This window comes from Chelonus insularis, unplaced genomic scaffold, assembly GCF_013357705.1.
Source record: "Chelonus insularis isolate UGA/USDA-ARS -01 unplaced genomic scaffold, ASM1335770v1 contig_324_pilon, whole genome shotgun sequence".
Taxonomy (NCBI): Eukaryota; Metazoa; Arthropoda; class Insecta; order Hymenoptera; family Braconidae; genus Chelonus; species Chelonus insularis.
In genome coordinates, this window is record NW_023276494.1 from 664,269 (window position 1) to 681,573 (window position 17,305).

Here is a 17,305-nt window from a genome sequence, read left to right on the forward strand (position 1 = left end):
CATGTATATTTTCAGTAATATATGTACTGTAAAATAAATTGATAACAAATAAATTAATTTTTGCAGTATAATTAGTAGAATAATTTTTTATATTAATTTTATATTTAGTATTTTTTAAAAATAATGTGTTTTGAAGAATTATGTTCATAAATCGATTGCAATAAATAAAATACGAGTCATGTAACATGAGATTTGACTTTTTTTTATTTTTTTATAAGACCACTAGCCATAGCCTAAGTAACTTAGAAGCAAACCAGCTTTCAGTCATCAGCCCTTCCATACAATAAGTAAATTGTGCAGAAGTTGGTGGTCTTCTTTTGTAAAAATTTTTTCACTGTAAAATAAAATATATTTATTAATAATACGTTTCAATAATAAAATAATTAATAATAATGTATTAACAAAATAAGTTATTTATGGTGTTCAATAATAATCATAATTATAGTACTTTCACATATTTATGAGGATCATTTTCATAATGTAATTTTATCTTATTACTTGGTAATTTTTCTATCAGACATCGTTAAAAGAAAATGTGATTAATATGATCTTATTTAATAATATTTCAAAGGTAATTTCTAACGATTTATTAATTTATTTTTTAAAAGATATCAATTTTCTAATTAGTCGCTTTTTAATATACTATTAATAAATATAGTCTTTTTCAATTATGTGAAAAATTTTATAACGATATAAATCTTTAATACCGTCATTCAACTCACCATGAAGAAGCTTTACATAATCTTTAATCGCCTCATTAATTAATAATAAAAGCAAGTAGAATATCGAGTAGATATCGAGCACTCTTGTTACTCTATTCACTTTTCTCATACTTTTTCTTGTGAATTTCTTGTGCAAATTATTTTCTACTTATTGAATGAAATTTCAAATATATTTTTTTATTATTCTTCAAGATGAAACCTCCATCAAGACAAAGCGTTAATGAAACTGCAATTTGTTTACCTAGAAATCAATGTTTGACTTGGAAAAATATTTCTTATACTGTGGAAGTCAAGAAGAACGAGGGTTATTTGAAGGAATTTTTATGTGGAAAACACCTGGAACACGTAGAAATTTTGCATGGAATAAGTGGTGTTGTGAAGTCTGGTACATTATTAGCAATTTTAGGATCTAGGTAAATATTTACAACTCTTTTTTTAATTTTATTTCAAGATCTAAAATGGATCTGACATGATATGGAGTATTAATGTTCCAAAGAAAATAAATTTCCCTGTTTCTGATAGAGATCTAAGAATGAACTCCCATTTAGCTCTCCTCACCCATGAACATAAAACTATTTTCCCCAGCTTTTATTTGATTACTCATCATTTTATGGTAGTTAAAGTAATTTAAATGATGTTTATCCTCAAACTTATATCAAACATCTTGGCTTGCAGTGGTGCTGGAAAAACTACCTTACTTGCGACAATCAGTAAAAGAATAAAACGTATAACCACAGGAGACATTCTACTAAACGGCAAACAAATCAGTCGTGAATTGTTATCTAAAATATCCGGATTCGTTCCTCAAGATGAAATCGCTATAAAATCACTTACAGTTCAAGAACACATGGAATTTATGGTATAGATCTTAATTATAATTGAATAAAATTAAACTTAGAAACTATGAGTTTAAAAATATTTTTAGGCAAAGATGAAAATGGATAGAAGGTTTCGTCATGTAGCCAGAATCCAAAAGATCGATAATTTATTATCAGACTTAGGATTAACTGAATTAAAAAATGCCAAGTTGTCAACCCTGTCACATGGTGAATGGAAAAGAGTTTCATTAGCAGTGGAATTAATAATAGAACCAAAAATTTTATTTTGTGATGAACCAACAACAGGATTGGATAGCTATTCAGCAACTGTTGTAACAGAAACTCTGAAGAATACAGCTGCTAGAGGAAAAATTGTTATTTGTTCTCTACATCAACCAGCTTCAGGTATTCTTGAACATTTTCATCAAGTCCTTCTTCTTGCTGCTGGAAAGGTTGCCTTTCAAGGATCCATCAATGATACTATATCTTTTTTTGATAGGTATGTAGGTTATTTTCAACGACAGTTATCCAATATCAATATATTACTCATTGTTATTTGAATATTTAATATTATAGTCAAGGTTATTGTTGTCCACCAACATTCAATTATGCTGAATTTTTTGTATCACAATTGTCAATAACTCGAGGTCACGAAGAAGAATGTATGAATAAAATTGACACTATTTGTAGTGAATTTAAAAAATCAACGTACAATAGAAAAATAACTGCTTTGATAGAAGAATCTAGTGTACAGAAAATAGATCAATCACCACATCCTATCTTCATGGAGTCATTTTCCACTAATGATTTCAAAAAGATTCGAACTTTAACTCAGTTGGAGTGGTTAACTTGGAGAAATTTCATTGACTATAAAAGAAATATTTCTTCAACATTCTGGAAATTTTTTATTTATATGTTTGGAGGAGTACTTTTAGCAATGCCTTACATCGGTGTAACAGAAAACATAGATCAACGAAGTATTCAAAATATTCAAGGACTAATGTATTATGTAGTAACTGAAACAATCTTTACATATCATTATGCAGTATTTTATACCTTTCCAAAAGAGTTACCATTGTTGTTGAGAGATATGGCTAATGGATTGTACTATCCTGCACCTTACTATGTCAGTAAAATTCTCATAATGGTAGGAATATTTAATAATACTGAAAAAAATTCTGAAACGATTAAAAATCAACAAATAACAATTGTAATAATTTATCTTTTACAGATTCCTGGATCAATTATTGAACCTTTTATTTACGCAGCTTTAATTTACTTTATGACAGGATTAAAAGGAGGATTAATAGGTTTCTTATTCTTTGTTACTCCAATTGTTTTTGGAGCAATATCTGCCACTGCTTTAGGTTGGTATATTTTTTTTTAGCAACATATTCATTCCAAAATTATCTTCCAACATCACTGTTATTTTAGGATGTCTTTTTTCTGCAAGTTTCAAGTCTTTCGATACAGCTTCGTTACTATCAGTTTGTATTGATTTTGTAACATTGATTTTTAGCGGAATTTATTTAAATCTAAGGTAAAATATAAATAATTGAAAAATTTTCCTAAAATAACTGATGACTGTTTTATTAATTTATTCACTGATTTATTTATAGCAACGTGCCATCAAGGATATCATGGTTAAAATATATTTCTCAGTTTTATTATAGCACAGAAGCAGTGTCTGTAATGCAGTGGCTTCAGTATAATCATATAGGTTTTTCTTTATTACCATTTAAATTATTTACAACTCTAAACAATTATTTTATAGTGATCATCAATTTATTGTAGATTGTGCACCATACCCAGAAGAATCATGTATCACATCGGGCGAGGGTGTCCTTAAAAACTATGGATTTTCGCCAGGAAATTATTATATCGATTTAGCAGGACTCACTGCAATATTTCTAGTTGGACATTTAGCTGGATTTCTAGCTATATTATATAGAAGTCGTAAAGAACCAATTTACTAATTGGAAATTTTTTAATTTTCATTTATTGTTGGTTTATTATCTTTTAAACATAATGACAAATTTTAATGATGGAAGTAAAGTATATTTACATATTATAAATTTATTTCTATTGTACACAATGTTGATAATTTTATATAAAAATGCAAATTTTATGGCATTATTACGTTAGCAAGTAATAAAGATTTTTTCCATGAAAAAAATATGTAAAAGATTGAGTTATTTACAATGGACACTAGGTCTAATTGTACTTAATTTATTTTCTTTACAGTAATAACATATTTATTAATAATAGTGGTAATAGTAATTATAATAATTATTATAATTTCTTTTGGCTTTTTCAATATAATATATTCTTTAATATCTGTGTATAAAACTTTTTTATCATCATTAACAATGTTCTTAGATAATTAAAATTAATTCTTATTATATTTTTATAATATATTATTTTTTTTTCCTTCATTAAACACAAACAAAATAAATTTTTTACAATAAAAAAAAATACAATATATTTTTATTTAATAAAATAATCTACTAAAGTAACAAAAAAAATGATGTTAATAAATGGAATGTATTTTCATTTGTTATATAAAAAATGGCACAATTCTGTGAGGCTAAAAGTGATAATATTCATTTAAATTTTTACTAAATATTCTGCATTTATTGGCACAATGCAGAATGATAATATTTAGGCAATTTAATAGATTTGAATATAATCTCCGAGAGTTATCTTTACTCTCACCTGTTTCTTTAAATACATTATGCATTATTTATATTTTCAAGTACGAAAAGTATGAAATTTAATTTGCACATCATTAATAGCAATAATTAATGAATCATTTCTTTTATCAATAAATCAATTATGTTATAGTATCATCTACGAATTTATTATAATTACTATTGGAATAATAATTACTTAATTATTAATCCTAGCGAATTATTAATAATAATAATTTTACAATAAAAAAACTGCAATAAAAGCAGTCTAGTAAGTGGTAATTGTTCCCCCACTTGGCCGGAAAACTTTAATGTCAGAGTAATTGCACTTTGTCAGCAGGAACAGGATTTTTTGGAATTCGTTGGTGATTGATTTAATGCAAATCTTTCTCCATCTACTTGGTCTTGAGCTCCATTTCCCTTCATCATCTGATCATTTTGTAGAATCTAGAGTGTTTAAAACGACATAGTGTTAAACTTCTAATTAATCATTTAGAATTTAAATAAAAAAAAATGTTGGAACTTACTCTATTAACGAGAAATCTTGCAGCCTCTTCAATATTAATATTCTCTTTAGCAGAAGTCTCAAACCACCCAGCGAAATTCTTTTCCTTACAATAATCATCCATCTTCCCTGGAGAATTGACAAGACCTTCTTTTTGTTGATCACACTTATTTGCTAGAAGAACACAGGGAATTGGAGATCCATCTGGAAGTTGTACTTTTGAGTCTAAATCTTGTTTCCACTTGACTACTGCATCTAATGTTGCACTTCTCGTTACATCGAAGACAATAAAGGCACCAACGGCTTCTTTATAATAAACTCTAGTCATATTTCCAAATCGTTCTTGACCTAAAAAGTTTAAGTTTTTATTTAATTATTTAATGATTTTGTTTGTTTGTTAATTGATAATAAAATTTAAATTTGAAATAAACAAAACGTTAATTTTTACCTGCAATATCCCATAATTGGAGTCGGATAATTGTATTGGGATCCCAATTAAGGACTTTTAGTGCAAAATCAACACCAATCGTTGCTCGATAATGTTGTGAAAAAAATTGATGAACATATCTTTTAATTATTGACGTTTTTCCAGCTCCAAGTTCTCCTATTACTAGAATTTTATATAGATGTTCTCGTTTTTCACTGACGCCTGTGTTTGGCGCGCTATTGTGCGTCGACTAAATATTCCAATAACAAAAATAAAACAAAAATTATATTAATTTTTTAAACACATTAGAAATAAATTAAAAAATGCATCTATGATAATTGTTTATCTCAACGAATGGGCATTTGAAAGAAATAAATGTAATTTACTGTTATTATCTTATCTCCTGAGAATCCATTGAACCGTAGAATTGCGTGGAAATCCATAAGGAATATTTATAAATAAATATTAAATTATTAACAATTACTCAAATTTACATTCAAAACACAACACATTGTAATCAATTGGATATTTTAATAAGAAATTATTTTAAAGTGATGAAAGAAACTTAATTTTAACAGAAATAAAAGTTTGATTTAAATTAAAACAAACCATCACCCGTCTCCATGATTTCCTATCAATATTCCATTTAGGATTTTTACAAGATTTTAATGTTTGCCAGAATTTAAAATCCATCTCCATGATAATATTTTATAAAAGTACTCTGTTTTCGTTCAAACAACGTATGACAAATCTCACATTTACTCTCCTAGAACTTATTCACCCAACATTCAAGATTACAATAAACATTAAAATAACCACTGAGTCTAGAGGAGAATGACTTTAATCAGCTTCATTCTCTGCTGTTGTAATGATAAGTTGTGAGGACAAAGGTAAGAGTGTAAATATTATGAGTATATTGCATTGATGGAATAAAATGTTTGACTGTTATCTTTAAACCATAAAACAAATTTGTACTCATTAAAATTTGAGTTAATCTATTTTTATGAGTGACAATTTATGAAGTTAACTTAGTAGTAATCTTGAGGTCACTTTATGTAAAAAAACTAATCGATATATGACACGTTTAATTCTATTTTATGAAAATAAGGCGAGTAATGTAGTTTAAAAGGGGAGTTAAATTTATTTTTTCAGAGAATATGTGGTATAAGGGAGCATAGGAAGCCACGAGTGGTAACTTGAAACTTGAAACGAGAACCGCAAAGTGCAACTATCGATCCGCATCATAGAATTACGCGTGAACACTCGCTTCACTGCTTACAAGAATAAAAATCAGAAAAAATTCAAATAATTCCCATAAAATCTTCTACATTACACTGAATAATAAAAGAAAAAATATCCGTTTTACAGAAATAAAAAAAAGCTCAAGCAAAAAGTAAAAATAATTTTATAAAATTAACTTTTTTTCACGAGTAAAATGCTTGCTTAAACACTTTAAATAAAGTTAACTGCTAAAATAATCTTTTTCTTTCAACAGTAGTAGAGTCGAATTGGCAATATTATTTTGATATAAAATCTCACCCCACTGTCTCCACTAAGACTTCTTGGCATATCAGAGGCTTCACCAAGAGCCATCGGTATAACTTGATCTAAATCTCGAGTATCTTTTTCCTCAAATGAATCTAAATAATCAAATCCACTTTCTTCATCAAAAGTAGCTCCAAATGTGGTCGAAAAAGTATCTAATGTTTTGACATTAATATGTCTAGAAGGTTTTTTCAGACATGTATCAAATGTATCACTAGATAATTCGTATTTAGATTCACTATCAGGAACAATAACAGTATCCAATGATGAAGAATCCTTGAGACTTGGTAGTGTTGATGTTTCAAAGAACTTTCTTTGAAAGATAGCACGTTTTTCTTCAAGAAGTGACAATTTTCTGCGTACTTCAACAGTCGGTTCCAAAGGAGTACTCTTAATTGCAGATTCCGATTCAGATTTGATATTAAGTTTTGGTTTTTTATTAATTTTTGAGTCTTGCCATTTTGATAGTGTATAAGGAAGTGTTGAAACACTCTGGGATAGTTGTTCTCACACTCACTGAAGGTCCTTCCTTGTCTTTGGTAACGTCTAAAGAAAATGTTTATGCTTTAGAAAGTATGATTAAAGTGTTTGGGAAAGGCTTACCTAACTCATTGAACAATTGTTGGCATTGTTAATGAACACAGAAAGTTCTAATGACCGGAATCCTTTCCCATACACTTAAACTTTACTAAGAGTTCCATCTTTTAACGATTTCTCACCCTGAATGTCTTTAAAGTTAGTCTTGATGGTGACAGATGGTGATCTACGTTGGAGAACAGTCACTGTGCTGATAGGTTTCTCTGAAGACTGTTTGTCTGATTTCTGTCGTGGTCGAGGGTCGTCTATCTGTTTTTCGCTCGTTATCGCAGCTCCCTTCTCCCTTTCCTGCCCCCACGAACCTGTATTCCGCCTCTCCAATGACGACGTTGTAGCACGAATCATTTTTTTCTCCCTACCTTTTGTTTTCTCCGTTGACTTTTCCTCAAGCTGTTGCTGCTGCTGATGGCCCTTCTTACTAGTCTTTCCTGGACTATCTAAATGTCCAGATGATTCAATCGATGATGAACGACTACTATTACCACCTTCTGGTGTTTTACGTGTTTCAGAATCACTTGAACCAAGACGAAATTTACTTAAACTGAGTCTTCTTACTATGGAACCAGACTTTTTCTTCTTCATCATTTTGATCACTGGCGGATTTGAGGGTTGTGGTGATGACACTGAGCTTTCAATGACTTGGGATTCTTCGAGCTTACTTGTACTCTTGCTTGTCTCTGCGAGAAGCCGATAAGCAAAAAGAGTTATCAGTTTACTTGGGGCTTCTAACGATTTTTTAATTGGGTTGAGAGTGTGCTTTCAGTCACTTAACTTTTTCTTGTATATTTTATTGTAATAAAATTCAGGAAAAGGGTTAATTGGGCTATTTTTGTTTCAAGAAAATACCTAATCTAATCGATTTTTACCGTTAATAACACTGTTATGGAGTTACAAAAGTTATCATGATAATTAATTATTTAATTATTCAATTTACTAGTTGATAGTATGAGTGGTAATCAGCCCACTTAACCCTTCTTCAACTGGTGATACGAATTATTCTAAAAATATTTATAAATATTCAACAAAAGAAAATAATAGCACATCTCATTATAATGTAAAGTAAGTCAATAAAATAAAGTTAAACCTGGTTCTGCATTTTCAATGTCTCCAATAGAATTAGTCTCAAAACTTGGTGATGTTTTTTTCGTCTTAAAAAATCCTTTCTCTTTGCGGAAGGTGCTTTTAAGATTACCAAAGCGCCCTTTCTTTTTATCTTCCAACACTTCCACCTCATTTGATGTATCCTCACCATCATGTGAAATAACTCCAACATGTTCTGTAAGTGTTAGAGTATCCAAGCTTGAATTAGACTCAGCAACTGTAATATACTCTCCAGAAGTGTCATGCTCCTCGTAATTATCATCATCTTCAGTAAATGACAAACGTGCAATCACTGAATCTGGCGAACTTTCTTCTTTGCTACTTTCTTGACTCATCTTTCAACTGATTGTCTCAAAAAACCATTTCAATTTAATTACTTTCAAAACTCATCATATAATTGTTTTGTTTAAATTTTTTATGAGCTTGAATTGGTTTTTTTTCAAGTTATATAGAACTAGAGTGTTTTAAAAATATAAATAGTAAGTCTTGAAAGCTGAAAGTATACTACAAGTGGAGTAAATGTTTAAATAAAAATATATTGAAGGTAGAGTTGACCACCCCCACTTATAAACACAACAATTGTTTACATAAAAGTAAGTTAAAGGAGTGGGGTCTTGCCCCACCCGCGATTTAGTTTGTTAAGCATGTCCTTCTCTTTGAAAAACGTTCACCACCCTTGTACCGTGTGTTAGCATAGCTTTGTTACTCGATACCACGTGTGTAAATAAATTCCACTTTTATATATAATACTACAAAAGTAGATAAACGTAATATTTAAACTTTATACAAACTATTATTCAAGTATTTAAAGTGCATTTTTCTATTTAAGATATTCATAAGAAAATGGTTATATCCTTGGCATAGCTGAAGTAAATAATTACTACAGCTTATCATCAAGTTGATAACATGCACTCTTTAGTAAAAAGTTTATTCTCTCAGAATATTTTTTCATTACATAATAACCATCTGAATTTGATAGGCAATTAATTACATGAAGATCACAGTGGATTTATGATAGCTATAATAACTTATCAATGGCATAATCATGGGTATCATTACAATGTTTTTTTATTTAAAGTCAATTCTAATCTTAATTAGACGGATAAATTAGGCTTTAATTAAGACATTTATGTAACTTGAGAATACGTATGTGAATCAACGAAATAGTATTCTTTATGTTAATTTCTAGTTTGATGTATTAGTAAAACATCTTGCATATCCGATGGATTTTAACCTTCTCATATCAAACTGTGATAAGAAAATATCGAACGAAAGAATATATAATTTATTAGTGTGTACAATAAAAAATAATGACATTTACAAAAGAGTAAATTATTTGAGAATAAAAAAAATAGTAGTAGAATAATGATTTATTGGCAAACTTATGAGTTATGATGGAATAAAATATTAAATCACCTTGATAACCACTCAAGTATTTCAACAGTTTTATACACTAAATTAGATAACGATTGCTCATCATAAATTAGTGGATTTGTCAAACTCAGTCAATCACTGTGACCAAGTTCTACAGAGCATAGATCCTTTTCTTTATTGTTACTTTTAATTCACTTGGCTTCAAAAAATCTTGTACTTAATGACAGTGATTGATGTTTAATTTTTTTTTTTTATGTCAAAGTATATCATTAAAATTCATTAAATATAGAAAGAAATGTCTAAGTTCTTATTTCAAAATGAAAGAAAGATAAAATAATGAAGAGTTTAGAGATCTTGAAAATGCAAAATTATTTTAATAATGATAATAATAACAACTATAAGAATTGGAATAAAAAGTAATGAAACTGGATCAGTCAGCAAGTACTTTGCGTATTGAACTGAAATAATTCTTTGAAGAAACCAATCGAAGGACAACAACAGGATCAATTTCGGAAAGTTTATATTGTGGTAATGAGTGATAGTAGAATAAGATCAGTATTGTTAAGATAGAATCAATAATGACGCAGTTAATCTGAAACATTATTTGGTCAATTATTATTCAAAATATAAATGTCTAAAAATCTTGATTATAAATCAGAGAATGCAAAAAAAGCTATCTGTTGATTAAAACAGAAGAAATAAATGAATTAAGAAAAATAAAAATATCATTCTTTATCAATATAAATTTTTTGTAATATCAATATTCATCGATGGATTATATTGCGGATTAAAATAATCATCTTATTTTCACCAACGTCACACATTCTACCATTTAATACCATCTGCATTCGGATAATTTTAATCTCGTCTATTAAGAACTTTGAGGAATGGAATTTTTTAAAAAATAATGTATTGATTTTTCAAACCAGAACAGTATTATAAATCAAAAGAAGAAAATATTTTATGTAAAAAAACAACTGCTTTGAGCTTCCAAGCTTTCAAGAGATTAGAAAGAGGTACATGAAATAATTTATAATGAAAAATGGTCGAAAGAGATTCAATTCTGTCAATAAAATCACACGATTTGATCTGACGTTCGTTCCAACCTGGAAACTTGATCTTTATATGTCTTATACCTGTACTCAATGATTGTACAGCAAGTAATAGTACTGAAAAAAACTATGGAGAAGGTGGACGAGTAAGAAATATGCTGCTAAGTGACAAGGTAAAACTTGTCTTTTCATTTTAACTAATGATTTGAAAAGAAAGAAAAACATTAGATGTTTTTGAATGCTGTAGTTATGTGATAAATTATTTAACATTTCGTTCCCACGTGAATTAAGAAGCATTTCTTTGAGATATTGGTAACAGTTATCGTCTTTCACTTTTGATTAGATAAAACATGTGATCTACTATCTTTCGACACATCGACGCCATAGAATTGAATTAACAATCATCAGTAATTGTTAAAATATTCGTTCTTTTCAATCAAATAGATCACATAAAACTTTTATTATTATTATAAATAATAAGTGTTGCTACTAACAATCTTGGAATTATTCTTTTAATTTTAAAATAATCATTTTGTTTGATAAAACATTCTTAATCACTTCTCAACTCGATTTAGCAATATGCTCCATGTAGAAACATGGTCATTAAACGATATAAATAATAAATCAAAGTATAGGAAGTATGTAGTATCTATAAAAAAATAAATAGAATGAAAATTTGAAATTTATTCCGCCAAATTCTTGGGTTAGGATTCTCAAGAAATAAATGAGAAAAAATATAAATAAAATTATCAAAAACCTACCATTTGGTGGTATAGGCCACGATGATGATGATGTCAGGAACTAATGGAAGTTAATAATTAATAAAAATCTTCCAAAAACACTGCTATAATAGCGAAAATACGATCAAACTCTCATGCTCCCTTTCATCACAGCTGACCACAGCTGAGAGACTGTCACCATTTTGATTTGACTCCCCTCTACTGGGATTTTCTTTCCCCAATGCGTAGTAATTTTTTAAATTCAAATTTGTTGAGATGATTCATCTTGAGATAGAAGTGTAAATTAAATCCAACCCATCAAATCCAATATAACAACATCTGAACGAACGTAAATCTAGTCTTATTGAATCTCGAGTTATGTAATGTCATAAATTACGTAATCACTTTTATCTTTAGAGAATATTACAAAGGTGAATTCTATACATTCATCGACCAGTTTTATGTTGCTTTTATTTAAATATTACTATCAATGTTTTATATTTATTATAAATTTATAATTTGTTTAATATATTTTTCATCAATGACGTATAAAGTTTTTATTCGAGAAAATTAATCTTGTGGTCGACAAAAAAGCAATTAATGCCACTGTAACAATAATCTTTATTCACTTTGAATTTTAATGAATAATTAATCAAACAATAGCGAGAATTGAAAATAACAAGTGAAAGCATGAGCGAAAGTATAATGACACGATTTAAATAAGATGAAATTATAGGGATAATAGAATCGTCTATCAAACTTTCTTTTTTCTATATAATTGAATGATTTCATTGTACTGAAGTTAAATTATTCCTATCTGAATAATTCTTACAATTAATTTTTTTTATTCATTTTAAATTGAATGGAGCGGATAATAAACAGTTCTCCCGCAGATGGTAATTACTCAGAAGGTATAGACAAGGCTATCGAGATATTAATCAGTTATTTATGAACGTGACTGTACTTCTAATTTGCATCAGCATTAGTGTCTTTATTTCTTTTATCTAATCATTGTCGGTTAGATCCTCTTGTTTCAATTATTTTTTAACTTCTACAATTTTTTTTTGTATTTTTGACGTGAATTACCAATATTTAATAAAGTAGGAAAAAGGTTTATGTTACCAACAAAATCGATGTAATCATTTTAATCGACAGATCGGCGTGCGCAGCAACTCGTGGTCTACAAACATTGACCCAGTCAGTCTTTAGTGCACGGTTAGTGTGATAAAATGGCGGATGTCGACTTGAACATTGACAATTTAATTCAAAGATTACTTGAGGGTAAGCAATTAAACAAACTGCCTTAAGTTCATGTCAATGTATTTAAGCATATAATCACATCAACATTTTGTCATATGTTTCAAAAAAAACACTAACAATTTCCATCAACAATGTAACCACCAACAATTAAGGCTAAGCACATCGTTCTTAAAAATATTCTACGTTACTTAAAATAATTATATTTAATATGTTAATGAATTAATAGCAAATATTTGATAAAAATGATTTAAAGAGGTCGTTTTTATTATCAGTTATTTAACTAGTAAAGAGTGTGATAATAATTTATCTTCTCATAAATAGCCTTTGAAATTTTTCTCTGTCATCTCGGGCATTGACATCTTGCTCTTAAGGTTTACTTCTAGCTAATAATCAACCTTGTCTTGAATTACCTTCTAAGGCCAAGATGTTTATGCAATTTATTACATTATTATATCTCACATCATTATAGACTAGTATTCATTTTTTCAGTAATAAATCGATTTTATTTATAATAATGTTTATTATAATTGAGTTTTTTTTTAATCGTGTTGATGACGGCAAGCTAGCAAAGAAATATTTTTTCTGTTTATTTTCTTTCTTCTCATGCATTCTTTGCTGGAATATATTCTTGGTAAAGTGTATCAGACGCCAAATGACCAGGTTCCGAAGAAAGGCAGACTAACCGATATATTTTTATCGGAATTCTCGGGTATGATAAAAATTTGAAAAAAAGCCATTTTTTAAGTAGTTTATTTGTATTTCCTATGTAATTAAAATATGTAAAAACACTCATTTTATTCAAAAAATGCTATTGGTGAGCATGAAAACCCACTGGTGCATCAGTACACTGAAATGCTTTGGTATTTTTAGGTTAAGAATATTTTTAAATTGGTTTACTCATTAGTTTATTGATAGATTGTAAGATTGTTGAAAGTTTTTTATGTAGAACTATCATATTTCATTGGATTTTGATACACTTCGACTCATATAACAATGACCTTGACGTTATGTTGACAATAAAAGAGTTGAAAATGATTTTATTTGATGTTGAAAAGATATTATTATCAGAATGCAGTTTTTTCCAATATCTAGTGTGGAAAACATTAAACTGCATGACTGACTTTTTCACGGTCATACTATTAATAACAGAATCAATGATATTGGGCATTTAAGATTGGTTCGGTCATCAGCCATATAAATACTTTTAAATGATCTTGTTTATTATTCGGTAACTATTTCAAGTATCGTAGGAGTTATATTTTCAATAACAGACACTTATTAAAAATAGAATTTATTTATTAAATAAATGTTATTCAATCATCTGAAAGAATTTTTTAGTTATTAATATCATACTAAAATTTTTTAAAATAACTGTGGTAAAAGCAATAAATTTAATTTTCAAATCGTTATTAGTTGATTATCATCAAAATGATTTATTGCGATATACAAATATTTTCGTTAAATCATAAAATTGCTCTTATTTGTTTTTTTGAATTGTTACTTTTGTATTATTCATTTTTATTTTAAATTTTGGCTAACTACAGAAACTGCCAATTTTTATTAACAAAATAATTATTATACTTTCAAGACTAAAAATGATAAATTTTACAAAGCTACAGCTAAATTTTGGTGTGTTATTAATCACATGTAATAATTAAACAAATCAAAACACTTTTAATGATAAAAAATACACAAATTTACAAGTAATTGTTTATGCCAATTTTATCCTTAATATTTATTAATAAAAAATTGTAATTTATTTGGAATAAAGTTGATCTATTGAAGCCTGTAATTACTAAAATGATTATATAAACAATAATAATAATTTTAAAAAATTTTTTGACGCAGTGCGAGGATGCCGTCCTGGAAAGTCAGTTATTATGACGGAGGCTGAGGTAAGAGGGTTATGCTTGAAAAGTCGCGAGATATTTTTACAACAGCCAATTTTATTGGAGTTAGAAGCACCACTAAAAATATGTGGTGACATACATGGACAGTACACAGATTTATTACGGCTGTTTGAGTACGGTGGATTTCCACCTGAATCCAATTATTTATTTCTCGGTGATTACGTTGACAGAGGCAAGCAATCACTTGAGACAATCTGTTTATTACTTGCATATAAAATCAAGTATCCAGAAAACTTCTTTCTTCTTCGTGGCAATCACGAATGCGCTAGCATTAATAGGATATATGGCTTCTATGATGAGTGCAAACGTAGATACAACATCAAGCTATGGAAAACATTTACGGATTGTTTCAACTGTTTACCTATTGCTGCAATTATTGATGAAAAAATTTTCTGCTGTCATGGAGGACTTAGTCCAGATCTACAGGTAATTATTTTCTTCGAACCGAATTAATTAATTTTAATTATATAACGAGTTACTTAAATCATTTCTTTTTTAGGGAATGGAGCAAATTAGGAGAATCATGCGACCTACAGACGTGCCAGACACGGGTTTACTCTGTGATCTCTTATGGTCTGACCCCGATAAAGATGTTCAGGTATGTAATAAGTTGGTAATAAGATGAAAAAAGTTGTTAATTTTCTTACAAAACTATTATTTATAGGGCTGGGGTGAAAATGATCGGGGAGTTTCTTTCACCTTTGGCCCTGATGTCGTGTCTAAGTTCTTGAATCGGCACGATATGGATCTAATATGCAGAGCTCATCAAGTTGTCGAAGATGGTTATGAATTTTTCGCTAAACGACAACTTGTCACGCTATTTTCTGCTCCTAATTATTGCGGAGAATTTGATAATGCTGGTGGCATGATGAGCGTTGATGAAAATCTTATGTGCAGTTTCCAGGTAATTTTTCACTTTTTAATTTGTCTTATATTTTAGTATTTTATAAACATGAAAAGATTTAAGGGAGGAAGTTCGATATCTGAATATCTATTTTTCTAGATTCTTAAACCGTCTGAAAAAAAAGCAAAATATCAGTATGGCGGCATGCCTGGTGTGCAAACAAGTAGACCATCTACACCACAAAAAAATCCAACAAAAAAAAGTAAAAAATGATTGTCAAATGTGGCAGATCCTGCATAGCAATCAACACTCATGTCATTTTAAGGTATCTATTACAACATAAGTGTCTTGAATTAAGTCAACTTGACATAAAAAAAAGATAAAACTGCATTAATATATTATTTTATCTTGATATTTTAGTTGTGGGAATGTCACATTATTCAATTGAACCCATAATGAACGAGTTAAGAGTATACAAGTACCTTCCTCTTCCTTCTCCAATTATAAAGGTAATTGAATAAACAAAGAAAATGATAGAAATTATTTAAACGATTATTTTACGATGATAAATCATCATTTACATGTAAAAGTGATCATTTAATATTTTTTTATTGTTATTGATAATAATTTATATGACTTATATATTTACTCTGGCCGTACTTCCATTCTAAAAAGAGCTTCTTATATGCATTTCTTCACTATATATCATTATTTATTGAAAACGATTAATAGATGTATTTTTAAAATCATCGTTTCAAACATTGTTAATTATTTACTGAATTGTCTCATCATCTTCTTTTGAGTATTTATTATAGTTTTTATAAACGATTCAGTTTCTATTATTTTGATTAATAAAATTCATATATTTATTATTAATCATCATTTAGTTTATTTTTTGAATTCTTTCTTTTTTTTTATAATTAACATAAAACGCCGAGGATTTATTAATTATTATATTGTAAATGTATTTGAATGTTTGAAGAAGTATGTATGGGAAAATCAAATGACGTTATGAGTGAATAATGAGCATTAAAATAAAAAGTAACATAAAAAGCAGTATTTTTAAGGTGATGCCTCTGTATAGATAATGATAAGTATGCGTCTAATAATATTTAAAGAAAAAATAACTAAATAAAATTGGTAAATAATTTGATTTAATAATCTAAACAGTGATAAAAAAAAAGATTAAATAGGAAAAAAAATTATTCAAGAAAGATTAAACTAAAGGTTGATCTATATATTTTTTTTAAAAATAATCAGATTTATAAGTTTTGTTACTTTATTAATGAATTAATTTAGGAATTGGATAAACAGTTACTCTAATCTAAATGAAACTTCTATATGTTAATTGATAAGTGGCCATTGCAATAATAATTATTACTTTAATCATTAATTAGTAATGAGATAATTGAAAGGTAATTGGATCAATCGATAGTTATAGTATTGATATAAATCTTTAATTAGAAATAGATAAATCAATAGAACATGAGCAGAAGATGTAAAATCAGAATTATAGAAAAATAATACTTAAGAAACAAAGAAAAATTGTACAAATATCGTAAACTAATTTTATTTCAGCACTTTATATTACTATTTATTTGTCATACATGAAATAACAAAATTTTATTAAATCAATGTCATATAGTGATGCATTTTATTATCATAATGATAATAAAACGACTGAGTTTTCAATTTGAACTGAAAAAACTCGAAGGAAATTAAACAAAGACTAAGATTTATA

At 28.1% G+C, this 17,305-nt stretch overlaps 3 protein-coding genes across 7 annotated transcripts; 2 read left to right on the top strand and 1 right to left on the bottom strand.

The window, feature by feature from the left end:
* Positions 1-438: 438 nt before the first annotated feature.
* LOC118065869 (protein scarlet-like) lies at positions 439-3,582 on the top strand. Its single transcript, XM_035081423.1, has 9 exons — positions 439-571; positions 915-1,135; positions 1,398-1,581; positions 1,648-2,039; positions 2,117-2,687; positions 2,772-2,907; positions 2,975-3,080; positions 3,160-3,260; positions 3,335-3,582. Exons 1-9 carry the CDS (start codon positions 545-547, stop codon positions 3,514-3,516), a joined length of 1,920 nt encoding a protein of 639 aa, XP_034937314.1. The 5' UTR covers positions 439-544; the 3' UTR covers positions 3,517-3,582.
* A 453-nt stretch (positions 3,583-4,035) lies between these two features.
* Rab32 (RAS oncogene family member Rab32) lies at positions 4,036-11,841 on the bottom strand. Of its 4 annotated transcripts, XM_035081570.1 has the most exons (6): positions 8,389-9,169; positions 7,392-7,981; positions 6,702-7,199; positions 5,184-5,412; positions 4,758-5,083; positions 4,036-4,677 (listed from the first exon to the last, which is right to left on the bottom strand). In XM_035081570.1, the coding sequence occupies exons 1-6, from the start codon at positions 8,738-8,740 to the stop codon at positions 4,564-4,566; spliced, it is 2,109 nt and encodes a 702-aa protein (XP_034937461.1). In that variant the 5' UTR covers positions 8,741-9,169; the 3' UTR covers positions 4,036-4,563. The 4 variants fall into 4 exon arrangements, with proteins under 4 accessions (XP_034937461.1, XP_034937459.1, XP_034937458.1 ...); XM_035081568.1 differs by lacking the exons at positions 6,702-7,199; positions 7,392-7,981; positions 8,389-9,169 and adding an exon at positions 5,549-6,653 and having other exon boundaries at positions 4,044-4,517; positions 4,563-4,677; XM_035081567.1 differs by lacking the exons at positions 6,702-7,199; positions 7,392-7,981; positions 8,389-9,169 and adding an exon at positions 5,549-6,646 and having other exon boundaries at positions 4,047-4,677.
* Positions 11,842-12,728: 887 nt separating this feature from the next.
* On the top strand, positions 12,729-16,352 carry LOC118065979 (serine/threonine-protein phosphatase PP1-beta catalytic subunit). Of its 2 annotated transcripts, XM_035081632.1 has the most exons (7): positions 12,752-12,831; positions 13,448-13,519; positions 14,659-15,146; positions 15,220-15,318; positions 15,385-15,624; positions 15,724-15,889; positions 15,985-16,352. In XM_035081632.1, exons 1-6 carry the CDS (start codon positions 12,780-12,782, stop codon positions 15,835-15,837), a joined length of 1,065 nt encoding a protein of 354 aa, XP_034937523.1. In that variant the 5' UTR covers positions 12,752-12,779; the 3' UTR covers positions 15,838-15,889; positions 15,985-16,352. The 2 variants fall into 2 exon arrangements, with proteins under 2 accessions (XP_034937524.1, XP_034937523.1); XM_035081633.1 differs by lacking the exon at positions 13,448-13,519 and having other exon boundaries at positions 12,729-12,831; positions 15,985-16,346.
* The last annotated feature ends 953 nt before the right edge of the window (positions 16,353-17,305 follow it).